This window comes from Scatophagus argus, chromosome 12 (assembly GCF_020382885.2).
Source record: "Scatophagus argus isolate fScaArg1 chromosome 12, fScaArg1.pri, whole genome shotgun sequence".
Classification (NCBI taxonomy): Eukaryota; Metazoa; Chordata; class Actinopteri; family Scatophagidae; genus Scatophagus; species Scatophagus argus.
In genome coordinates, this window is record NC_058504.1 from 12,161,071 (window position 1) to 12,187,153 (window position 26,083).

At 39.9% G+C, this 26,083-nt stretch overlaps 1 protein-coding gene across 1 annotated transcript in view; it reads left to right on the forward strand.

The window, feature by feature from the left end:
- Nucleotides 1–26,083, forward strand: part of LOC124067783 (dedicator of cytokinesis protein 2-like) — a 90,003-nt gene that overhangs the window by 58,384 nt on the left and 5,536 nt on the right. The window contains exons 27-43 of the mRNA XM_046405385.1: nt 11,896–11,994; nt 12,098–12,192; nt 13,009–13,087; nt 13,185–13,285; nt 13,572–13,630; nt 14,046–14,194; nt 14,567–14,652; nt 15,091–15,247; nt 17,293–17,333; nt 19,455–19,545; nt 20,464–20,574; nt 21,070–21,159; nt 22,104–22,208; nt 22,794–22,935; nt 23,055–23,136; nt 23,279–23,363; nt 25,954–26,040. Coding sequence (XP_046261341.1) covers nt 11,896–11,994; nt 12,098–12,192; nt 13,009–13,087; nt 13,185–13,285; nt 13,572–13,630; nt 14,046–14,194; nt 14,567–14,652; nt 15,091–15,247; nt 17,293–17,333; nt 19,455–19,545; nt 20,464–20,574; nt 21,070–21,159; nt 22,104–22,208; nt 22,794–22,935; nt 23,055–23,136; nt 23,279–23,363; nt 25,954–26,040 — 1,659 coding nt within the window. The remainder of the gene's footprint in view (nt 1–11,895; nt 11,995–12,097; nt 12,193–13,008; nt 13,088–13,184; nt 13,286–13,571; nt 13,631–14,045; nt 14,195–14,566; nt 14,653–15,090; nt 15,248–17,292; nt 17,334–19,454; nt 19,546–20,463; nt 20,575–21,069; nt 21,160–22,103; nt 22,209–22,793; nt 22,936–23,054; nt 23,137–23,278; nt 23,364–25,953; nt 26,041–26,083) is intronic.

Consider the following 26,083-nt stretch of genomic DNA (forward strand, 5'->3'; position numbering starts at 1 on the left):
GGACAGGCTGATCAGCTCATTACAAGTACAACTTCACTGCTTCACTTGAACCAACATTTTTCTGAGAGAGAAATTCAGCAGAGTCCTTCCTTTTAAGAGCTAAAAGGCAGCTTGTGTTTTACCTCTCATGTGCTGCAGCAAACGTTCATATTAGTACTTGTTTTCCATTTCTGCATATAAATTGATATTGTATTGTCTCCGGATGTCCAATATTGGCATGCTGCATTGCAGATATACAGTGCGAATGCGCTGTTTTTGTTTTCTTTCTGCTTCCATAATTGGTCATTCATTACATGCTTTGTTCATGGTGTAACATTCATCTCTGCGCTTCAGACAGATGGAAGAATCCAGTAATGATTGTGAACACAACATGAAACCTGCTCAGCGTTCTGCAGCCTGTTGTGCATTTTAATTGGGTGCAACTGTATTTTTTAAGGACAGTGCACTTTAATCAGCACCAACTGAAGAGCAAGAAGACACAAAGGCTAAGATTGATATCACAAAAGCCAAGCATCTCAGCCATCACAGCATAATCGGTGCTTCTCATGAAAATATTGTTTGGGGAGGCTCAAGTGACTCTTTTTTTTTTTTTTTTTTTATACCATTGTTGTAAAGGAAAATATTTTGTCATGGCATCCTGAGCCATCAAACCCCAGTTTTAATATAAATACATGTTCAAATGCATCCACCAGTTTTAGCTAAACTATTACTCTATTCTATTTTGTTGTATTATTATCACTCAGATTTAACGCCAACAGGTTCTCTGCACATTTTCCGAATATTTCCACCGCTCTCCAGCACGTTGTGTACTTTGTGTTCATGATAAATTTATGTTCCAATCTGGCTCACCATCTTTGTGCCTGTGAAGATTTCACTTTGCTCTGAACCTGAGTTCAGAGCATCAGGAGCCTCTTCGAGCACATGTTGAAGTAGATAATGAGGAGTAATGTTTTGATTTTAAAGCTGTAGAATGTGAGCCAATACGGTCAGTCCTGAGTGTATGTATTTTGTTATGTTTATGTAAGTGTGCGTGTGCACATGTTTGGAAGCAGTGATGCATACATAAGACGAAAGGAAAAGATTAATTTAGCCAGATATTACTAAATTCTTAATTGATTAGGCCAGTCTTTTCTCTGAGGAACCAGATAATGGTAACAAGTACTTAATCCTTATCTGCAAATCCAGTGTGAAATAAAAATCTTATAACTCCTTTTACTTGTTCAACAGAGGAATCATAGCACATAATTCTAATTGATCTGTTCCCCTCAGAAGGCCCTCAGGTTTATGATGTAAGCTTATTTACAACCAGTTATGTACCTGAAACAATAAAGGCGTAAAATATAGTCAAAGAACATATCATTAACCCATCCATCATCCCTCTTCCTGCTTAATTTATTTGTTTTCTTGTTCGCAAGCAGAATGTGTGTTTGTTGAGCGGCAGAGCAGAAAGATCAACGTAACACTGAATATTCATGAGATATTTGTGCTCAAATATTTGATGATCAGAGATGACCATGATAAAATGGAAAACTAGATCCTGGAAGCCAGCAGGGGAGAGCAGAGTGTCTAAGTTAGAGTGGGAACTGCAGATGCATAACCACACACACTCAGCTTATCAGCATGGCTAGCAGAGTGCGATTTAGTCTGCATTTTTGCTCAAACGCCATACTCTCCACTTCTTTCCTTATGGCTTTTCTTCCTGTCACCTCATCTTTTTATCCCTCCTTTTCAGCTGTCTTCGTCCTCTGAGCACTCGCTCTTCTCTCCATTCTCTTCTATCATCTCATCTCTTTCTTCTCTACCATATCACTCATCCTGTCCACACTCATCCAATCTCTCCATCATTAACCTCCCCCCCGTCTATCTCTCCTTCCATCACTCCATCCTGTTGCCACGGTTGCCCTTCCTCCCCCTTGCTCATCCATCTTCCTGCCCTTCTGACTTTCTCGTCTTTTCTCTTTCACCCCATCTCATCTCATCTCCTTCTCATCACTTGTTCACTGCCTGTCTGGTTAGCAGAGTGGCTAAAGTGTCAGTGAGAGACACACACACACACACACACCCATTCCCACACAAGGACGCATATGTAAGTCCTCACATACATTTCTTTTCACTCTGTCGTACTGTCAGTCTTACTTAACCTTTATTTTCCTTTCTCTCCATCATGATCTATTCTCCTCTGGAGAGAAGAAATAAAATTCATTTCTGTGAAACACAACCCTTCTCATTACCTCTTTCTTTGCTGCATGTATTTGTATTACACACACTGTCATCCCTGCTGTTTGCTTTTATGACTTAAATTTTACACAAAGTTTTGAAATGCTACCAACAAATATCAAGTTCAAGTTTTCATTTGTTTCTTTCAGTTATAACAAATATACAATGCTTCCAAATGTTGAAAAAGTATTTTAAAAAAAAATAACAAATGAATGAATCTTTAGAGATTTGATTAGTACTGAATCAAGATCCTGCCAGCATCTGTTGGCTATGTATCATGCAGAACAGAGAAATGCACTTAGCAAGTCTATTCTGATGCACAAGCTCCCTATACATTTCAGCATTATGACATCACTTATTCAACAAATGTTCTTCCATAACTCTGGGTCCAATAAAAATCATTGTTCTTTATATTGTTCACGCAGAGTTAATTTTGACCTTGAACATTTCTTTGACATTTTCATGCGATTTAAATGATTTATCTTATAAAAAGTCCTAACATACAGAGAGACGTATTTTCTTACTCAGTTTTTGACTTGTTGATGTGTTTGTTTGTGCCAGTGAAATACTGTTTAAAAGTGTGACACAGATACACAAACATACACATGCATGTATTTAATTCAATTGATGTTCTTAAATGATTGTTATATAAATGTTAAGGTCACATATATCCACTGTAGATCCCTGCAAACATTTACTTGTTCCAGCTCTCTCTCGCTCTCACACACTCTCACGCACACACACACACACGGACACACAGACACATACCCAGATGCACAGGGGCAGCATTAGTGTATAAGAGAAGGGTTATTGCTATATAATCCCATATTAAAGCCACACTAGCTGTTCTGATGATTGGTTCAGCAGTTGGATATAACACACGCACACACACACACACACACACACACAAACACACAGATGCATAAATCAACAGAAGCATTTGGAACATGATAAAACACGCAAAGTAAGCACTACACACGTAGTGTACACAAACGCACACAGACATTATCATATGCATCAAATCCGACTGTGACAGATGGATAGGATTACTCACCTGCCATGCACACACACACACACACACACACACACACACACACACACACACAGACGTGTATTCACACATAGTTCTGATGCTGTGAACACATTACTTCTTTAAATAATAACATCTAAACACACACAAGTAGAGATAGTATTGTCTAAGCCACCGCGTCTGCAGGGCATAATTCTTTAAACCAAAGCCAGTGTGTGTGTGTGGTCCAGAGGTGAAAATCTAAAGGATTTTATCCATTAGTCCAGATCTCTCACTGTTGCTTGCTTCCATACAATTGTCATTACCTCCATTCACATGCTGGCCAGTGTCTTATAAATCTTGAATGAGCAGCTTTGAAAATAAAGTACTAGCTGTGAGCTATGAGAGTGGAAGGATTCATGGGAGTCATAATACAGCATCTTTACCAAAAGGAGAAAGAAACATTTCAGGCTTTTAAGCTATCAGCGACGTACACACTCTTCCTGTACATGTACAGACTAATCATTTCTAACAACTGTCTTTCATTGCTTTCTCAGTCACTTACCTTTTCTTATGCTCCTCTTTGGTCCGCATGCTTCTGCTCTGCCTCTGTGTCTCTCCCTCATCTCTGATAGTCCTTTGGTCCTCAGCAGCTCTCTCCTCAGACTCTTTACCGCTCGCTATCTCTCTCTCTCTGTCTCATTCTTTTGCTGCTGATCCTGGCATGCTCACGGAGCCTAGTGATTCTCTCTCTCTCTCTCTCTCTCTCTGTCTGTTTCTCTCCCCCCCTTTCTCTCTTTCTCTCTCCCTCTCTCTCTCTCTCTCTCTCCCTCTGCCCCCTCCTCTCTTTCTCCTTTTCTCTGACCTATCTCCGTCTCATTTTATTCTATACTACCTCTCTTTTGATTCTCACTCTTTAGTTTTAGTGTCTCTCCATGATTTATTCCACCATCGTCTCTCTCTCTCTCTCACTCACTCTTCTGCCTATTTTCCTATTTCTGTCTCTTGATGTGTGGCTGATCCAATGCCATCTCCTGCTGCATGCTCTGTGTGTGTGTGTGTGTGTGTGTGTGTGTGTGTGCCTGCACTGACCCTGGCATGGTCACAGACCCAGTGAAACTTTGGCAGCATAAAAGCGTCTGCTCCCGTGAGTAGAGCGATGCCACCAACAAACACATTCACTCCTTTGAAAACACAGAAACACACTTTGCTTCTATCAGTCACTTTATTTATAACTTTGCTTTTCTATGTGAACATGTTCTACTATTGCCTCTCTCTGCCGTATCGCTCTCTGTCTGGTTGTGTCGCTTTCTCTCCCTGGTAGCTTCACCTCACTCTTCTCTTTGAGCTGTTTTGTCACTGTCCTCCCCTTATTTGCCCCACTTTATCCTCCTTCTTTCATCTTCATCTCTCACACTCACCTCATCCTCTGTGGTTTACTGTCTCATCTCCCACCCTACTTCTGTCTCATTCTCTTTCTTCCTCTGCTCATATTATCTCATGATGTTGACTTTTTTCTCAGGGCAAACAAGACAAAAAAACAAGTTGAATTGAAGACAAAATGAGATTAAACGCCGCATGACATCAGGTCCTAATTATGCTTAATTATGAGTGCTTTGTCTTTGGTGAACAGCAGGAAGTCTGTGCTTGCAAATGAATTTCCTTTTTTGTCATGCATCAGGAAAGACAGCATTATTTAGCAGGTATTCACTTCTTTTGCAGGTTAGAAGTTTAAAACTGTGAATTTAGGTCTAACTCAAATAAAGGGACAGTTTTTTTTCTGCTTTCCTGCAGTGCTATTTATCCATCTTGATTGATTTGTTGTGAGTTGTGGAGTTTTGGAGATATTGGCTATAGACATCTCTGCCTTCTCTCAAATATAATGGATCTGAATGGCAATGTGCCAAGAAAAAAGATAAAAACAAAAACTTTTGAACAGCCCACCTGCAATGTCTCTTTCCAGAGACCTGTTTAGTCAACATATGATGGACACACATGGATGAGGGTGGTAGTGTTAGCTAGCTTAGATAGCTATGTTAGCTATCCTGTCAGCGGTGGTGCTACAGGTAATGGTCTTACCAGTTTAATTACATTTATGAGAAACATGGTGGTAGCGGCTTTTCAGTAGTTGCTTTCATTGATCGTGTAGTGCTGTTGACACAAGTGGTATTTTTTCCAAGAATTTCTGAAGCTCGAAAGAGTTTTCTTTGTAGCTCTTCTCGCTCTCACGCCTCACATTAGTGAAGCTTTTTTTAATGTGGAGTAACTGGTAGCTCAGTTGACTACAGTTTCCAAGTAGCTCACCACATATGTTGACATTTGGTAGAAACAAAAGTGTTTCCATGTGAAACTGCTCATAAAAATTTTGGAAGAATCTTGTGGAAAATCTTGAGTATCTGAGTGGTAATTTTCGGGGACAGACATTGTTGTTGAGGTCTTCAAATGTATTTTTTTGGCACTTAAGTGAGGAGCTATTTATGTCATATTAGAAAGAATGCTGACATCTTTACAGAAAAAATCTTCAAAATTCAGCAACTCTCACCAAAACAATCTGGATGGTTAAATAGCACTACAGGTAAGAGGACAAATATATATCTTTGATTTTGGGGTGAACTGTCCCTTTAAGTTAAGACGTGAAGGAGAAGCTCTCATAAATATTGTAAAATTGTTGTGTGGTTTATGTAACTGTGTTTTGAGTTATGACCGTTAGCATTTGCGAGTGTGTGTGTGTGTGTACAATGATATTACCTGTGTGTTTGTGTGTGTGTGTTCCCTGAGTGGCCCCCTGATGCAGTGTCCATGTGAATGTCCCTCCTGGCCCCTGTCCCATCTGAAAATAACCGGTGATGTATGCGCCACTGCAAAGTGGTTGACTCACCTTGTGTTTCAATTGACCTCTGGTGAGACGAGCAAAGAGATGTGTGTGTGATCGTGTAAATGCGTGTGTGCACATTACATAAGCAGCCATGGTGCAGCACAAACTTACATGGCCTTTAAAAGCGATACACGTGTGCACAAAAACATACAAGGGTGACAAAGTATGACAGTTGTGTTGTATCTGTGAGGTATCGGTACTTTGATTTTTAGAGTGGAAGATGAGAAGTATGTCCCTGTCTTCTCCTCCTTTCTCTTCTCATGATTCATTTCCTCTTGACCTCTGTCCCCCCTTTTGTGTTTTCTTCCTTATTTGTATCAGCTGATTGTGTCTCTTTGTACATGACTGGGAAATGGGAGTCTGAGGACACACCGATCTGTTTTCCGAGCAGTAAACAAGCGTACATGTTCGCATACACAACGAAAAGCAAAAGTGATACTGCTCTCCGTTTCTTTTCCTCGCACGCACACACACACAAATGCACACACACGCACACACAGAGCAGCTCTAATTACACCTCTGCACAATCCATCTCTCTCTTTCATCACCGCCATGTCTCACCTCAGCCCCAGGTATTGGAAAAACCTGTGTGTCTCTGTGTGTAATTGGGGGTGGGGGTGGGGGGGGGTGTCAGAGATGAGCATTTGTCTGTTAAGGTACAGTGAGAAATGCTGCAGGCTTCCAGTGAGGCTGTGTTTTCTGGAGAAAAAAGGAAACGGTGATTTGGAGAGCACTGTCAGAGTGAAGTGATGCAAAAGGCATCTACAGGCCTGATATCGAATTCTCTCAATGGATGGTTGTTGTTATCAGCCTGAGGGTTAAACTGAAACATATTTATTATATTGCGTCTGTTTTGCAGTACAAATGATTTTCTGTCTAGTCCTCAAAATAGGATAATGTGTTGGGGACTGTTAATTTTACCAGCATGAGCCTACAAGTAGATGCCATGATCCATGTGTACCTGGTGGGTACTTAGTCCACAATCCCTCATGACTGAGTGGCAGTTGTGAACATGTCAAACATTTCCTTGTGTTCCTGTGATAGATTAAGCCCTACTGCTTTAAGTATTCAAATTAGGGCTGTCAGAGTTAATGCTTTAAAGCTCAGTCTTAATTTAAAATTAATTATATTTAATTGCATCAGTTGTGTTTCACCATTTATCCCACTGGGCATCTCTTGGGAAGCCATCAATCCATCCATTTTCTTCTGCCTATCCATCAGCGTTGCGGGGGTCTCTTGGGAATAATTAACTTTAAACAGAGTATTCAGACTTGGGGACATAAAGTGGTGATGTAAGTTTTGAAAGACAAAATGACACGATCTTTCTCTCAAATGAAAAGTTAAATTTATAGGTAATTAGGTATAGGTAATTATAGGTACTCTTAAATGCACACTGCTACCGCCTTACTTTAACCAATAACCTATGGTGGCAACAGTTAGCAAGCTTCAGATAGACATTGCTTTGTTGACTGGGTCAGGTTATGACACATGTCTATTTAGGATCTCTTCTGGTATGTTGTAGCATGTCACACACCGTTTCAATGGTTTTATTATTCTATTTGCTGCTGTGCTGTGACAGTTGTGTAAAGGTTTCGTTGTTGGAACTGGTGTACTGCAATCACTGAGAATGCTCACTAAACACCTGCTGACAAATCCAGGTTCAGGAAAGAAGTAAACGAGACTCAACAGTACTGGCACTGCGGTAATGCTGTGTTTTTCTGAAGTATGTAAGAAACTGTAACTGGGAATAGGACAAGGATGGAGTCAAAGCAACACAAATGGACAATGGACTGTGAAAATCAGCATCGTCAGTAATCCATGGATGTTTAGCATGTGTGCTGTGGAGGTACTGAAGTGCAAAAGAAGGTGATGCACGGTAGTTGTCAGCTATAGCAAGGGGGAGAGTGAGCACATGGGCCAGCCAGCTTGTAAGGCCCAAATGAGTTGAACAGACCCTCCCTCATCAGCCATTTCCCTACTGAGGCTGGCCAGGACAGGCTCCAAGACAGGGATGTTCCCATGCATGAAAAAAGTTTACTTTTTAATCGCTTTGGCTAAGAAATATATCCAAAAGATCATGTATTTAACCACACGTCTGGGAATTAAAAGTAAAAACTTCTTTTTAAAAGCTTGTACGAACAGCAAAAGCATCACGTGGAGTGGTATGAATATTCCAGCTTGTATGTATTCATAACCATGTTTAGATTAGATGTCATGATTCAAGGTGGAGGAGTGTGTAGATGCAGTGGTTCAGCTCTTTCACTCTTTTTTGTTGTTTTTGCACATGCACACTGCTGAACTACCTCCGCTGCTATACAAGTGCACAAAGAGAAAATGATTTGCACACACCACAATAATTTTGCTCTAAGAGACTTCTTATGTTTATAACTTGCACCTGTAAGTCTTTGTAAATTTAATGATTTCGCTGCTATACTGAGTCTGTTTTTATTTTATTCTGTTTTATACTGTTTTGCTATATTCTGTTTTTTTTTTTCAACATGTACAGTTAAAATTATGTCTGGAGAGAAGCTACACAGAATGTCATTGTACTTGTTGTATAATGACAATAAAGATTCTGATGCAGGTGCATTTACAGATAACTTTTATTGTCATGCAAGGCTGAAATTACAGCTGTTAAGACATTATTAAAGAGAGTGGCTTGAGGGAGAGACTGGAGATAGATAAATGGAGACAAAGTGAAGGAGAGAGGAGGAGCAAGAGGAAGGGAGAGAAATCCCAGGCCTCACAGCATCTGTGTCCTGTTTTGTCAGTAATCTCTTCACTGTTGCGTAAGGCCTTTGCCTCAGCAAGCCCGAAGCGCTCTTCCTCTCTCTCAGTCACACGCACTGCAGTTGTCAGTAGTTTTATTAATATGCACAAGGTTCATAAGCCTCCCTTATGTCTTTGCAGGTCATGCAATGTGTTGATGAAACACATTTATGTGTGAGGACAGTTGATGGTCATAAAGTTAGCCCTTTGAGCATTTGTGTTTTGTGGGCTGTAGATGGTGTTAATCCTCATAGAAGACCAATTATGCTGAAGTAGGGCAATACGGCACGTGACCTACGCTTCTCACACACACACACACACACAAGCAAACACAGTGAACATACAACCAGAAAGCACTAAACTGAGAAGTTTTGGTGAGTGGGTGTGTGTGCTCTTAATCCTATTAGTGATCACCCATTACACACTAAGGAAAAGTGAGAGTGAGGAGAAGGAAAGATGTGCAGCTTGAGTTAATGTATATTTATATACTGTATTTTACAAACTTGTTGTCATGTCAGGAAAACTGTCGATGCTGGTGTTTTTTACGATCAATAACAACTGATTTTAGGGGTTAAGACAAAAAAAAAAAAAAGACATTGAAAAATAATCAAAATCTTGCTTCCTCATTTTAGTAATTGTTATTTCAGTATCAAGGGTGGAACATGAGGGACGAGAGGAAAGAAGGGAAGACAGATTAAAGAACGAAGTGTGCTGACAGTGGTAACAGTAGCCAAAAAAACTGTGCTCAAATAAAAGTATTGTTATTGTCATCTAATTAACCAGATGAGTTAGAGAACAAAAGTATTAAAAAAAAAAAAAACAATCACTTGAGTAGCGAATGGAGCATTGCACCGGGCCATATTTGTACAAAAATTCTTGGCACCTTCAAAGCCCTCCACCATCCCCATTTTGGTTAGTCAGGAAATATTTCCCTGCTTGACCTGCCTGCTTACTACCAGCTGATAAAAATGGTCATACCACTGCTAAATACTGTTAATGTGTGGACAGTTGAAGCTACAGGACTGTTTTGAGTGAACAGACTGTCACATGTTTAGACATTTAGCCACCCAGGAGAACCGCATCAGCCTTGAGGAGTATGCATCTTCATCGACCTTGTACATCAGCAAATGTGTTAATGATGAAGCTGAAATTATACTCCAACCTAAAAAGCCTGAATAAATGGAGAGCGTATGGCCCTGTCCAGAGCCAGTAATGCTGCCTTTTGTGCCGGTGACAGTAAAGCATACAGCACTGCCCGAAGCAAGACTTGGGATGATCCTAATAAATAATTAGCCAGATAGTTAAACTGGCACCACCGGTTAACCACATTTAACCAGTGTTGTTAACATTAATGACAACTGTTGTGCGTCTTTTTTTTTTTTTTAAATAACATTTGACTGTGGAGATATACTAATTCAAATTACAAATTATCTCAATGTGTAGTTCAGATTCCTATTGTAGCATCTGACCTGACACTTATAGCCACTGACGTGCTCTCCAGTGTGCAGACGGCTGTGAATATTAGCTCCTGCTTGTAAGCCATACTTCTGTAGCTTCAGCCGTTCAAACTTCTAAAACTTTACATGGTGAAAATGTGTTTTGCTTTGCATACATGATTTTATCTTTTCAGTATGCATGCAAAAACAAACTCGTACCTGCGCTAACTGTTCATTTCGATGAGCTAAAAGCTGTCGTCAAATTAGATGCCATTCATCCTTCATCTACAACCATCCATCATCCTTCATCTTCGTCTCATGTTTCCCTTTTCCTCCACCGCCTCCAGAGGATAATTTCACCTAAACCCTGGCAGTACGTTTCTGAAAAAGGTTTCTGATCTTCACTACATGAATTAAGCATCAAAAAATGTTGTTTTTGGAAGTAGAACAAAACAAACTGACTGTAAAAGTAACATCAGACAAACAAGTGGAGTACATGGAGAAGAGGGACGTGAAAGGGGTTGGTGGTATATGACTTGGGCTTGACTAACCAGTCAATATTTTTGCACTCTAAGGCATATTATAATATCTCTGTGTGTAATATATGCAGTCTATTCACATTCATGCCTTTGGTTATTTCTGTTCTCTTCTGGTCAGTGCAGTTCAGTGTTGGTCCTCCTCTTCTCTGTTTTCTTCTCTTTTGTTGCCCACTGCCCCTCTCAGTGTCTTCCTCCTCTCAGCCTCTGGTTGTGGAAAGGTTTGTGCTAAATTCACCATGAATTTAATCCAGCTCAAGGAGTTTTTCCTCAGCATAAGTGGTTTCACACACACTTAAAACTTGTGCAAAACTTTTTTTTTCCTGCCTATCCTCATCTTTCATGTATTACTTTCACAGCCGTAGACATCCAGACTTTCCTTCACTTTCATTTTCCTTCTCTAATTCTCCCCATTACCAAGTCTGTGCATGTGATTTTGTGTACTCACCTTAGGCCATATTCAGAGTTAAGTGCACCTACTGTGAGAAGTTAATATCTTATTAAAAACAACACTAAAAATCTGCATTATGTAAATGTAGGACCAAAATGAAAGAAGAGTATCTGTTTGAACCTGTGTATGTTCCTGTGAAATATCTATCAACTGTACAAAAATCTTACCTTCTGGCAGAGTGCCACAATGAACTAAAGAATATAATTTAGAAAGTGCAGAAGCTGCCAGTCTTTCTGGCAGCAGTTATGTTTGTTTATTATAATTATGCAAATTTTTTAAAATAAAATTGGGCTAACAACTTATTGATGCATACATCATCGTTGAAAAGAACATCATAACAATTTTCCTTGCTCAGAATGTTGCCCTTTTGTATGAGGTCATGTAGGCAGTATGTGATGATGTAGATGCCGTTTGGACTTAATAATTTGTTGCTTAAATTAGCGTCAGAATGGTGCAGACGTGGTGCAGCAACAAATTATCTTAAAAGATTTAAATGCCTTTGGCTTTAGATGTATAGCACTCAGCTTAAGAACAGCGACACAGTGCCTGTAAACTAATGGTGTTCCCTTTCTCTCTCATGCACCCAAACTTTGCCTTTGTAGTCCAGAGTGGTAGCCTGCATGACAGCTATCCTCAATCAGATGGATGATCGTCACTATGCTACATACATTGAAACCTTCAGTGGAACCTACGATCTTGTGGTAAGTACACACACCTGCAGATGCCTCAGAACTATTTCAGACTGTACTAAATAAACATATAGTTATTAGTTACACACTTACTCCCTTGTTCATTTCACTGCAGGACTTCCTGATGGAGTCTTTCCTGCTTTTCAAGGACCTCATTGGGAAACATGTGTATCCCTCTGACTGGATGGCCATGATCATGGTTCAGAACAGGTACCATACTACAAGCATACATGTACACAGTACCAGTGTCCTGCTTCTGTAGCTGATTAGGCCACAACTGCCCAAGCATGACCCGCTATAGGCTCACTGAAGCTTGCTGTATGTGACTTTTAGAGGATTGATTGTTGCTACAGTGACTTTTGAACCCACCCAAACCCACACAGGAATAAGTTAAATATAGTAAAGCTGGGATCAGGGCTGTGATGATGAGAAAGGCTGATGGGACAAATATTTTTTGTATGTGTGACCTGATGGAGTGAAAGGTTTATTTTCTTGGTATGTGAGCTAAAGGCTACAGCTGTGTCAGAGAAAAAGAAAGGTTCATAAGGAGTTTGTAGGCTGGAGTTATTGAAGAGATGTGCAGATAGAGAGTGGAAGAAAGAAAACAAAAGGAGGTGAGGGAAAGGATACGGCAGTCGATTCTGAATAACAATGATAGATAGTGTTGGGGCAGGAAGATGGGCACAAGATTTGCACAAAGTCACAGCTCGCTGATACAGACTGTTTGAATCTGAAGCAATATTCAACAGCAGTATAAAACTATGAGGTAGAACAGCCGTCAAAGCTGAAGTTCTTTGATAATTATAACAAATAAGTTGCATTTGTAATCACTTACAGATTCTCCTTCCTTTATTCTTAAACGTCAGAGTTGCTTTTTATTTGTTAATCTTTCATCAGCAACCAAACTACTGCATGAGAATTACTTTTTACTTTTTTTTGGTTTTCATTTCTTCTGATACAATTCGACACAAATTAGTGTGTTTTGTTTCGGTGTGTGCAACGAATGTGTGTGTTTCTGTCTGTTAGAGTGTTCCTGAGAGCCATCAATACCTACGCGGACACTATGAACCAAAAATTCCTCAATAACGACGACTTTGAAGTGCAGGTTAGTGTGTTTGTGTGTACTTACGTTCTGCTTGTACTACTTTTATAGAGAAGTCTGTGTTCTCTTTCTATAAAGTCCCCTCTTCCTCTTTCTCTAGTTATGGAATAACTACTTCCACTTGGCAGTGGCCTTTATTACCCAGGAGTCTCTGCAGCTTCAGAATTTCTCACCAACCAAGAGGAACAAGATTCTGGCCAAGTGAGAGATGGGCCATATAATTTCCTTATTTACAGCATCTAGTCCATCCTGCATTCATTCAGTGATTTGTGGTCTATTTTGGAATTGCTTTTACTCTTTACACTCCCACTGCCTATTATTACCTACCTATCGGTGCCTGTAGATAGACATTCAATTTAGTTAATGTTTGGGGAGATTAGTGCAGTTTTATTTTTTTTCCACTGAGCTGTTCAGGCACTGAAGGTGAAAATATCAAGCCAACGTATGTAAGCTAAGGGCTCTGTCTCTGTGTCTCTCTTCATGTCAGATATGGAGATATGAGAAGACTCATTGGCTTTGCAATACGTGATATCTGGTACAAACTAGGTAAGAAGATCTAGTTTATTTAAATAAGTGTGGTTCCCTTGCAGCTTCTGTGTGTTTTTTCTATATATTAAGCCATACCTGCCTGTATAGGTAGGTGCAGGTGTCTCTTCACTTTCACTTCACTTTCAGTTTGTTTTTGGTACAGCAGGGTAATAAGAGGTCTCATTGTCAGCACTGCATAGACAGACAAAAATGTAACTCACTGTGTAAGTCAATTTCACATTATTCTACTGTATATTCTGAGTTCCAAGTATTATTCTAAGTCATTGTTGCGGAAAGGAAAATCAGGTCTTGAATTGGGACGTTTTGGCGGACAGAGACCAGAGGTGTAAAAGTCAGGACAGGTGGTGATCATGGGGAGATGAGTCATGGATGATTTTGCCTGTGTTTTTAATTTTGTGGGTGTATCTTTTAGGCAGTCACAAGATCTGTTTCATCCCTGGCATGGTGGGTCCCATCCTGGAGATGACTTTGATCCCGGAGGAGGAGCTGAGAAGGGCCACCATTCCCATCTTCTTCGACATGATCACTTGTGAATATGCACACTGTGGAAACTTCCAGAAGGTAAAAAAGCGAACATACATACAAAAAATGTGTGACCATCAGTATGTTCACACATTTCTGTATGACTGAAGTTCACATATTGAACACATGTGGTGTATGTTCCTATGTGTATAACAGAAATATGTTTTTTATACGTGTGTGCAGAAATACTTATAAATAACATTTTAAGATTATTTGCACGGGAACACTGGCACACGCACACTCACAGTACACTCCTCCATCCTCTAGCACTGCACCTAAAAGTACAACAGACACCTTAATTATGCTTGCATAATTGATTTCTTCTTCTATTCCTCCCCTCATTTGCTTTCTCATCTCCCTTTGTTCTTCCCTCTTTGCCCTCTCTCCCTCTCTCCCCCTTTTCCTCTGCAGTTTGAGAATGAGATCATTCTGAAGTTGGACCACGAGGTGGAGGGTGGAGGAGGAGACGAGCGATATATGCAACTACTGGAGACCATGTAGGCCTGAGTATTTGAATATACCACAATTACAGTCGTCAGTAATCTCTGTACTGCATAAGAATTGTAGTAAAGTGATACAAGAATATGATACATGTTAAAGTCAAACTTCACTATCTTCACCATGGTGTAGTTTTGCTGTTGTTCAAGGATTCAAGGATTCAAGGAGCTATATTGTCATTTCACACATGTAGAAACATGACGTGGAATGAAATTAGTTTCCCTGGTCCCAGTATAAGCCCAATAACCTACAAAATACCTAATGCTATAAATATAAAACAACACTATATAAATTATAAAAAAACACTATCCAAAAAGTAATTTAGATTTCTTGATTACCCTCCAAAAGCGAACTTTTGTCAGGTCACTGGTCTCTCAGCAGTGAATTCACCAGGCTCTCTAAACTTGCTGATTAACTTTTGGATGTTTGTCTGCCAGCCTGCTGGAGTGCGCTGCTGAGAAACCAACACTGAGGCCACAAGTGCAGCATTTTGTCGCCTTGGTGAAGGGACTCCTCATTCGTCTCCTTGATTACCGCACCGTGATGAGCGATGACAGCCGCAACAATCGCATGAGCTGCACCGTCAATCTTCTGGTATGTCCCCACCTTCTTTGATTCTTAGCTGGCTACATTGTCCTAGCCTTGTCCTTCAAATGCCTTTGCCACAATAAAAATGTTCTTAAAGGTGTAATTTGTAAAATATGGCCAGAATTTTAGTTTAATATATTCCAAAAATGAGCTAATATTATCAACAGAATGTGAAGAAACAACAGTGTTGATGTTATGTTGCAGATGTCTACATACAGTGTTGCAGATACTGAATTTAGCATGCTAACCAGGTTGTCCTGGCCTGTCCTCTGTCTCATAATACCATTTTGTAGCTCCAGAGGTGATACTCAAATACTCCCCTATATTTTACAAGTTGCCCCTTTAAAGGTCGCTAACCAGCATGAGTTCAAGACTAAGTATCTTTGGTTCTAATGTTTAACCATGTTGCTTCAGCCTCCATATGATTTCCACAACATTTCCTCATATTTTGTTGATGCTCTGTGAAAATCCCATATGTTGAGAATCTGGCATGCATCCACATGGATTTGCGTTCATTGACAGTAACCTTGTGATTCATGCACTGTACTTTGTAGCTATAGCATTGAACCCCACAGCAAGGAGCTACTGATCTCAGACATGCACACACCGACACACTTATACACACATCAATAAACTCATTATTAATTGAAAGACTAATGTAAGAAGAGACAAGTAAGTGAATTTGTTCCCTAAGGACCCTCGTGAATAATCTCAGCCATGCCAAAAGAGCCGCACTGACTGAAGAGCTCTTTACGAAAACCTGATTTTATGTCTTGCCTTACATGCTGGGGTCCTTATATTAATTTTGCACATTTTTATTTGTGTGCTGGTTTATCTAAAGGAAAAGATTCATCTCTGTGTCTGGTCTCTGTTTGCAGATGGTTGCATCAGCTGCTGTCTGTTCAACATCCTTTTTCTTATATGATCTCCTAATCAGATTCTCCCCCATGGTATTCTCAGGTTTAGTAACAGATCCCGTCTACCCGTCATGAGATCGTCAGAATAAATCGAATTATTCCTCCTTTAAAATCAGTCTTTCTAATTTTACATGGGTTCTTTTTATTCCTCATTCCTTTCCTAGAATGTTCATTTTTGAAGGCATTTCTGAGATGCGAAGATTTAGGAGGATCGATCAGTGATGAATGGATGCATGTCTGTTTGCGTCTTATAATGTGTTATTTTCTCCCTGAGGAGGAGATGCTGCTGGCACATGGCAGAGGTGTTTAGCTTGTACCCTCCAGCAGCTGCCCATTAGCTATTCTCTTTTATTTTCTGGCCAGCTCAAGAAATCCCCTCTGCAGGCTAGCAGCACTTTCCTATGCAGGGCAGCCCCCAGAGGCTAACTCTACTTAGGAAATACACACATACATACACAGTCACATAGGTACAATGTATTTATGTTTCCAAAGAAACATAAATATATTTTTACGCATTCAGAAACACATACACGCGCACACACAGCTGGTCACCAAAGCATGTTAGTATTGCATTATAGTATTACATCCTTCACATAAGATATAGATATGTGTGGGAATTTTTCAACAGTTGCCAATCAGTGTGTTGTCAGTTAACAAAGATGCATAAAAGCTGATGGTTTAGATCTGCTATAGATTGTCTTCCAAGTGGATATACATGATTTTTTTTTTTTTTTTGCATTTGTGTGCGCATGTGTTTGTGTGTGCATATTGTGTCTGCTGGCTCATACTGGTGGTGGGAGGGGGAGTTACACCACTTCGTTCCACTCCTCTGTTCTCTGTAGGTGTCATTAAACTTCATTAAACTGGGAGTTTGTTGCTGCTTAACTAACCAATTCGCATGCACATTCTCCCACACATTAATACACAAAAGTAATCAAAGGTATACAGCAAGACACACACCATGCACACATACAGCCGTTTTGACAAACACTCAGCTGCACAAATACAAAATTAGGGAATTGCAGTATGTACAGTGCTTCAAAAATCCCTCTCTGTTACACATACACACACACACACACACACACATGCACATGTAAACTGGCACTAACCTGACCTCTCCTTTTGATTTTGCAGAACTTTTACAAGGACATCAACCGTGAGGGGATGTATATCAGGTATTTACGTGCTGAATTGGACATAATATAATTTTAAGTGATTTATAGTGTTGTATGTGCATGAACGTGTGGGTCTGAAAGTGTGTGTGTGTGTGTGTGTGTGTGTGTGTGTCTATGGCTCCATAATCTGACAAGGGATTATATGAGTCCCACTGAATTAATGTCAAAATCCTCAGGATCAGCTTTTGGTCTGACTGGAGGGGGAGCAGCGAGAAAGAGAGACATGATTGGCATGATGGCAGGAGAGAGAGGGAGATAGAGAGAGAGGGGGGGAATACAGATCCTGTGAGGTCCCGCAGTGCATATCTGGCAATTGCTTATAGATATAATTAGTTATTTGTATGTGTGAATATGGGCTCAACTCTGTGGTTGATCAGCTGCCTCGGTCTATCCTGTGGAGAATACAGTAATATTTGGTCGGCTTGCTGGTTGATGTTAGGAAACAAAACTTGTTTAATGCAAATACACATTTAAGCTCTATGTATGTGTTATATAATGAACCTGAATATTACACAAAAATCTGTCTGAATCACTACAGGCCATGCGTGGATAATAAAAACCCGCTACTAATTATGTTATGATAATTATATTTATGTTGGGAATTATGGAACATTAAATTTACAGCTAAATTGCTGGAAAGTTAACATGGCTACTGAATATGATCTCAGCTTCAATGTTTCCTATATTTGGAGAACAAGTTAAACCTAATATGTCACAGTCATTCAGAATTCCCTTTCTGCCGCCATCTGTAAGTTCAGAGTTACCAATTAAATAAACTTACACTGTTTTGTTTTTAATTTCCCTCAGTGCGTCCATTTACTAAAAGTTTTTCCCCAGTCTTTTTTTTTTTTTGTAAACTCAATACGATTATGCATGCTGTACTAATTATATGCAATATGTATTATATTCCTAATCTTTATAGCATAGGCCCTACTGTGTTTTCACAGTTATTAAACAGGAGCTGAGCATTTTGCACTAACAAGAACTTTGTCAGATATCAGTAAAACTGTTACTTACTATCATGCCACTGCCAAATAAATTTTTTGTTTTCTAATTTGTGTAACTGTCTCGCTAGAATACACAACTTATTTAAATATTTTGTAGCTGTGAGTACCACATGAATTTCCTTTGTTCATCACATTGTAGCAGGATAAAAGTAAGTGTTTTTTCATGTTTATACATACTCTTACTAACTTTCTTGAATCCACTTAAAGTAATTTTCTCACTTTTGTAATATAAACACTAAATAATCGAAATCTTCTTAGTGGCCTTGTGTGACAGCTTGTTTCATGCCTAAAGAGGACAAAAAGATGTAGTTTTCAGCATTTATGGACTGTAAACCAACAAGGTTTCTGGTGAAGAAGACTACAGTGAAAGGTTAGTCAAACTAAAAGGTGGAAGAGTGTGAAGGTAAACTCAGAAGATAGCAAGAGAAGGACTGTATGTTTTTATTGATTCACTCTGTCAGCAGCAGCTGGATTGGCCTAACCAACAGAACGTGCAGACTCTGCAGCCATAAAACGATGGAACATGGACTGAGTTGGTTAAAAGTCACAGCTGACCTCAGAGTGCATCTATACTAGAAGAATCTAGAAGCCACTGCTTGCTCGCTTTGTCATCACGGCCTTAGCAAGAAAATCTCTGCCCAAGTGGCAAAATGTTTTCTCCAGATGTTGGAGACAGAAAAGGATCAACAGTAAAAAATAACAAAAGAGTCATTTGAAGAATAAGCTGGTTCACTAGCAGGCCAACATTCCCATTTTCCTCCTTGTCAGGCTTTTAAAACAGTATTGGGCTACAAAACATCTGTCAGACGTTTAAGAAGACAAACGTTAAATTGTCTTTTGTGTGTAAACGTGTGTGTGTGCGTGTGAGTGAGTGAGTGTGTGCGCGCCCTCTTCAATGCCCTTCTACGTTGTGTATTTCTGGTATATTTTGGTGCCCATGAGCATGCGTGTGTGACAGAGACAGATTGACTAAGACGGCGACACACTTGTGATTAATTCATGCACGTCTTCAAGTTGCCCAACAGTGGCACCTAGTGGAGTCATGTCTAATTTGCATAATAAATTTTACTTGACCTCTGACTGTATGTGCTTGCTTGTCCACGTGTGTGCTCAGGTACCTCTATAAGTTGAGAGACCTTCACCTGGAAGGTGAGAACTACACCGAAGCAGCATACACGCTGCTGCTCCACTCTCGTCTGCTCAAGGTAGGACACAGAGACACACACAGAAACACATTAAGAGTGATATTGTCATTTAATGAGTCTTGTTCGGTCTAATTACTTGTCCGTCTGCCACGAGTGAGACTGTTTTTTATTAGCTGATAAATGGTTGCTGTGTTTCTGGCCTCCAAATGATGAAGCGCAGAGGTGAGTTTATGGCATAGCATGGGCCACTGAGGCTTCGTCACTATGGCGATTGATGCAGTAAATGTGTGTATGTGTGCAGCTTTGTATGCCTGTGCATGTGTCTGACTGCGTTTGACCTCTTTTGTCTTTTCATCTCTTTTATGAGACACTTAGAGGCTCACAGAGGGCTGGGGGTAGCTCTCTCTCTCTCTCTCTCTCTCTCACACACACACACACACACACTCTCACTCTCTCTTTTTCTCTCTGTCTCTCGATCTCCTGTCTAGTATCATTACATCAAAGCAGATGAACTCTATAATGTTCTTTATAAGCTCCATTCAGTCCTGGTGTCAGTCCTGTCAGACCCATTTCTCATTACTGCAAAGAATGAGCTGTAATGCACATCATGCTCTAATCCTCTTCTTCCCCACTTTCTGAAGCAGACAGAACATTTCCAATAATAAAGTCAGTTTTGGAGATTACCATGTACTTTTTGTTTTGCTTCTAAATTCTGTGTAATTTAAGTAACGGAAGATTAACTGTTGTATCATTTACATAATAAATGAGCATTGCTGCATGTTTTTGTGCACACTGCTTAGGACTAATATTGATTTATCACCGCAGGAACTTCAGGCTCTATGTTATTCCCGTCTCAACATCATTAACATCATGATAAATGGGATAGTAAGAAACAGTTAGTCTGACTGCAAAAAAGAAATTATACTTACTGTATCTCTCTTCTTTGTGCCTGTGTCTTCTATCCTGTCTTCATTCCAGTGGTTAGATGAGACGTGTAGCCCCCAGTTTGAGTCCCACGGCTCCCAAACCCAACGACAGCTCAAAGAGACACTCTACGACACCATCATTGACTACTTTGACAAGGGCAAGGTCAGCACTGTTTGCAACTATCACATAGCAATATGATGATGAAGTTAATCGTGGTAAGATTCTTCACTCTGGAGTGCACGTATTGCATTCTTTAGCAGGACACTTGAGAAATTAAATTATTATTATTATTGGTATTATACTGTGGAATAAGAAAGAGCGCTTCAATTCAGAATTCATTGCGCATACTTTTTATTTTATAAAATGTTCCTCCCGTGTGCCACACCTTCTGTATCTTTTAAGGTTGAGAAGGTGTTGTAATCATGCAGACATCGTCTCTGAGCGCTCTGTCGGTGTCACATTCATTTTGTATTCTCCCTGAGTGCTTTGTGTTCTTTGAAGCAGTGATAGGGGCATTTTCCTCTCTCTCTCTTTCTCTCTCCAGAGACTTGGAAAAAGGTTTTCATGAGATGAATTTCCATCATGGCACATGCTGCTGATATATTAGCGGATAGTGTATTGAAGAGCACTTCTTTATGTTGTTATGTGTGTGTTTAGATGTGGGAAGAGGCCATCACGCTGTGTAAGGAACTAGCTGAACAGTATGAAAACGAGATCTTTGACTACGAATTACTCAGCAAGAGACTGGTAAGACTCGACAATCTCAAACCTTCATGCTGTATCTTCTGCAAAATAATCATGACCTCACTTTTTTCTGTATTTCTTTCTCCACAAAATTCTCTTGGCAGATATTATAAATGTTCTTGTGTGCAAATGGTGGGGTTTGTAGGAAAGGAAGAGAATTCAGGCAATTTATTCAAGCTTTTGATAGTTGAGGCATCACATGTCACTTCCATTACAGCTGTTGCTTACGTTAGATTTAATACGTGAGTGATGGTTGGTCTTTATATTTTAAAACTGAATCTAGTAAAATTGCTCTCAAAGAACAGTTTCCACACGAGTCATCTATGCTCTCAAACAACCATTCGTCCACATTTAAAAATGAATACCTATTTGACCTATTTTTCTCTTTTTAAATTATTTCTGCTAAAGGGCTGAACTTCTACAATTACCATATGACCCCAAAAGTCTGTTTCCTCATTGCCAATCTGCAACTTCAAACCCCTCCTAATCCTTCTTACTTTGTCCTCTCAGTTGCTCCTTTGTTTCTTTCATCCCTGGCTTTGGCACCACAACAGAAGTGTTTCCCTCCATACCCAAATCCTGACTTGTTCTTCAGCACCACCTTCTCCTCTATCTCCCCTTCATTCAACTCTTCTTTCCCCTCCCCTCAGAGAATTACACTTTTCCCAACAACTGAAAAATCTCTCTCTCTCTCTTTATATGACTGCAGCAGTGGTTCTCTCTGCTAATGCTGAATTTATGTGGTTATATAAATGACAGACATTACCCTTGGATGCCGTGCACTTTTTTTTTTTTCCTGCATCTATCACCCTCAAAGGCCCAGCATTCTGCTGAGGGTAGCTTTGTCATTGGCATTCGCTGATAAAACTGCTATGGCTGCACACAGTGCACATCTGAAACTCTCCCCTGAACACATCGTCTGTCTCTGTCTTCTTCTCTTTCTGCAGGAAAAACAAGCCAAGTTCTATGAGAACATTATGAAGATCTTGAGGCCGAAGCCAGACTATTTTGCTGTGGGCTACTATGGACAGGGCTACCCTCCATTCCTCAGGGTTTGTGTTTGTCACAACAGTATTACAAAAAAATATTCTCCCTTTTCATAGAATAGAAGTACACGCACACACACACACCCTGACTCTTTTTCCTGGTGGATAAGGTGTCAGAAAAACTTTTTTTCCCATTATCAGCACTGAAGCTAAGCTATTTAAAACTGCAGCATTCGACAAGTTTCTAAACACTTCGGCAAGACAGTAAGCAGAATGGGACATAAAGAACCTTACAGGAACATTGTGGATCTGTGATTTTCAGCAAACTGCAGAAATAAAATGACCTGCTGTTTATAGTTCCTGGATTAATTAGATGTGTTAACCTGCTGTGGTAAGGAGTACAATTCATTGTTAAGGGGAGCAGGGCAGGGCAGTGAATGGAGGCCAGGCGCAGGTCTACTTTTGTGCTTTGGATTTTAACTGCACCACTAAAGTAAGTCATGATAGTCTTAAATATAATGTCCACCAGCTCTTGATGAACTGTCCTATTGAAGTCAAAAGAAGAAAAGAATTTCCCTGCGTTGATTACAGGATGAATAAGGGCTTATTGTTTCATCATCATTAACACCAATTCATTTTCTGTGTCTTCAGAACAAGGTGTTTATCCACCGCGGCAAAGAGTATGAACGCAGAGAGGACTTTCAGAACCAGCTGATGAGCCAGTTCCCCAGCGCAGTGCGCCTCAACACCACCACCATGCCGGGAGACGATATCATGCACTCTCCACTTCAGTGTATCCTTCTGGTAGCACAAATGACATATGTGGATGTGCATGGAAAACAGAAAACATAACATAACATACCAGACATCAAAATCATCAGTGATGATTCATTCCTGAGTGATGTGAACCAGATATCCAGTGTTTCACAGTGCAGCCAGTCCTTGAGATTCCTCCTCGCCTGAAGAACAAGCCCGTTCCTGACCAGATTATCAAGTCAGCATATTTATTTTCATAAAGCAAAACATGAATGTCTGTGAAATGATGAGCTTTGGAAAAAAAAATCGGCAATTCTGATAATGTACTTTTTCTTTATTTGACTTCAACCTCTATCTCCCTGTTCTTACATCATTTGCAGCTTCTACAAGTCCAACTACGTGCAGCGGTTCCACTATTCCAGGCCTGTTCGGAAAGGACCTGTGGACCCCAACAATGAGTTTGCTGTGAGTTGTTTTTTTGAAAAGATTTATGACCACAGGCACCATGAAAGTATTTCAGATGCTCTTGTGTACTTGAGTTGTTATCAGTCTGAAACGACGAGTTTCTTTCCCATAAATTAATATTCAAACGCAGGCTGAGATACGATTATATGATACAACGTCAGATTACTTTTTTCAGACATCAGATTACTTTTCAGAGGGGGAAAGAGATGAGACATCAGCTTATTATAATGTAAGATTAATTATCTAATTGTCCAAAGAGGTAGAGAAAGTGGCCAATGAGAGAGTAAAAACGGAGAAGCACTGAGAACTTGAATTACTACCTTGTTGTTGTATATATGTGTGCACCACTCAAGCTGCAGTTTACATGCATGTCTGTCAAGACATTCATCAAAGGTTTTGAGAGCAGTATCAATATCAACAAAACCGTTGAGATTGTGGTGGAGTACTTCCCTGTATCTATTAGTGTGTTAAGTTCATTGAGAGAAGCAAAAAAAACAGACTCAGAGCTGATTCTGATAGAATATGAAGAAGTTACAAAATAAATCGTGGATGCTTGGCACATATCTTCAAACCAGCAGCACAGGAGATCCACACAATCTGCACAGTTTCAAGGTGCACATAAATTCAGTATCTTATTCAGTATGAGTATTAGCATTCAGTACCCAATGCATAATATAGTCACATGGTCCCTTCTGTTCCTGAGTTATAGTGCTGAATAATGGACAGAAAATGGACAGCAAAATTGACCTTGGACGTTTTGGATATAAAATACAATTGTAAGACATTTATGTGAAATTTTATCATAAGTAGCATAAGAATTCTTGAGTTGAGTTAAAAATGTATTGTCACAGAAATCACACCAAAATCTCACCGGCTCAGTCTTGGTTCCAAGTAGATGTTAGTGCCAAATTTGAAAAAAATCCCTCAAGTTGTTCATAAGAATAACGGACAACCCAAAAACAAAACACCTCCAGCTGCTGCTATCGCCGATATGGAAGCATTAGGACAAATAGGCCTATACAGAACCAAAGAGAAGAAGCATGGATGTAATTTGGTCTCCTGATAGCATTTTAGCCTTGTGGGGATCTGATTTATTCTCCTCCACCAATGAGAATGCTGACTGAAAAAACTGGAATTGAACAAAAGTGACACTAAACCCAAGATAGAGAATTGGAAGTGATTGGGGAGTTATTTTGATGTAGGGTCAAAAAATGAGATTCCTGGTTTCCCTTTGAGTAGATGTTAAACGATTTCTAGTAGCACCAAGAGTATATTTAAAAACCGCGGAGCAGCTGATCGGTGAGGTTGGTGAGCTCTCAGGACAGAAACTCCAAGCATCACCAGTTAAATTGGCAGAAACAAATGGAGAACCGCATACATTTAAAGGTGTATATACAGAATCCACAGCATTTATGGAAGATGCTATAGGTTCTTTTTTAAAAATAAAACAACCCAACAGATTTAATAAATCTGAAAACACCAAAATGAACAGTAAAAGTAGGGTACCTGTAACTGAGCAGTGTCTATTTACAGGCCTTTTTACAGAGACTATGCTAAGTAATACAACTTCACATTCTTTCCTCTATCTGATGCCACACAAGGATGGGACCTATTAGGGCGAGATTTGTTGTGTAAACTGATTCGCACCACCAACTGTACACCAAACAAATCTTTCAGAGACTGACCAGGGTGGCGGCCCTGGTAGATAACAGTTAACCCTCGAGTAGAGCGAAAATGGAAGAGCATGACAAAATGATGTCTGGTGCACCTCCATCAGTACGGGACTCCTCATCCAATGGCATTAGTCTGATCAAAGCTGCTGAATAAGTGTGTGTATTTTAATCAAACATGTTATCTCACAGTATGCTTTTTCTGAAAAGTAAGAAGGCATTTGGCCTCTGACTCACTCTCATGTCACGGATGAAGACAGTTTTAGGGATGACGGGTTGTTGTAGGCAACGGCCAATGAATTATGCATCACTTGCAGCACTTTTCCAAGAGATATGAAAACCATCAGCATGCACTCACCTGTTACCTGGTCACAACAAGCAGAAGAGTGATGTATTAAATTGAAACAAGCATTTCTGTCAGCTCCAGCCTACTGCTTCCCACTGTTTCGACAAGAGGCACACAAGTATGTGACAAAGACTCAAGAGAAAATGCTTGTGTTGCTACTCAGTGCTCCATACACAACACCCAAAAGATGTTCTATTATATGTGAAGATAAACATGCTGCCAAAAAACTGCATGGACGTCATCTCAGGGGCACCATAGACAAGATCACAGAAGAAACCTTAAGATTCCCACAGCTAACTGAGAAACAAAGGAACTATGTAACATAAGAGGAGAGACAGAGGAAAAACTGGATTAGACACTTGCACATAGGAACACTGTGCCAACTTTTGCACCAATTGAAATTCCTTCAAGGTCACTCTGTGAAATGCTTTCACCTTAACAATGACCCCATGAGATAAAATTGGTTTATTAAAGGAACTATCAACAGAAAAACAGGTGTGAATTGATTAAGAATACACATTTAAACCAACAGTTAGTATAAACTATTTTCCCCCCTTCCATCCCTGTGTTTTAGTCTATGTGGATTGAACGCACAACCTTCACCACTGAGTACAAGCTGCCCGGGATCCTGCGCTGGTTTGAGGCCACTGACATGAAGCATGTAAGTCTGTGAGAAGGTGTTTTCACTCTGTAGTTGCCAAGTA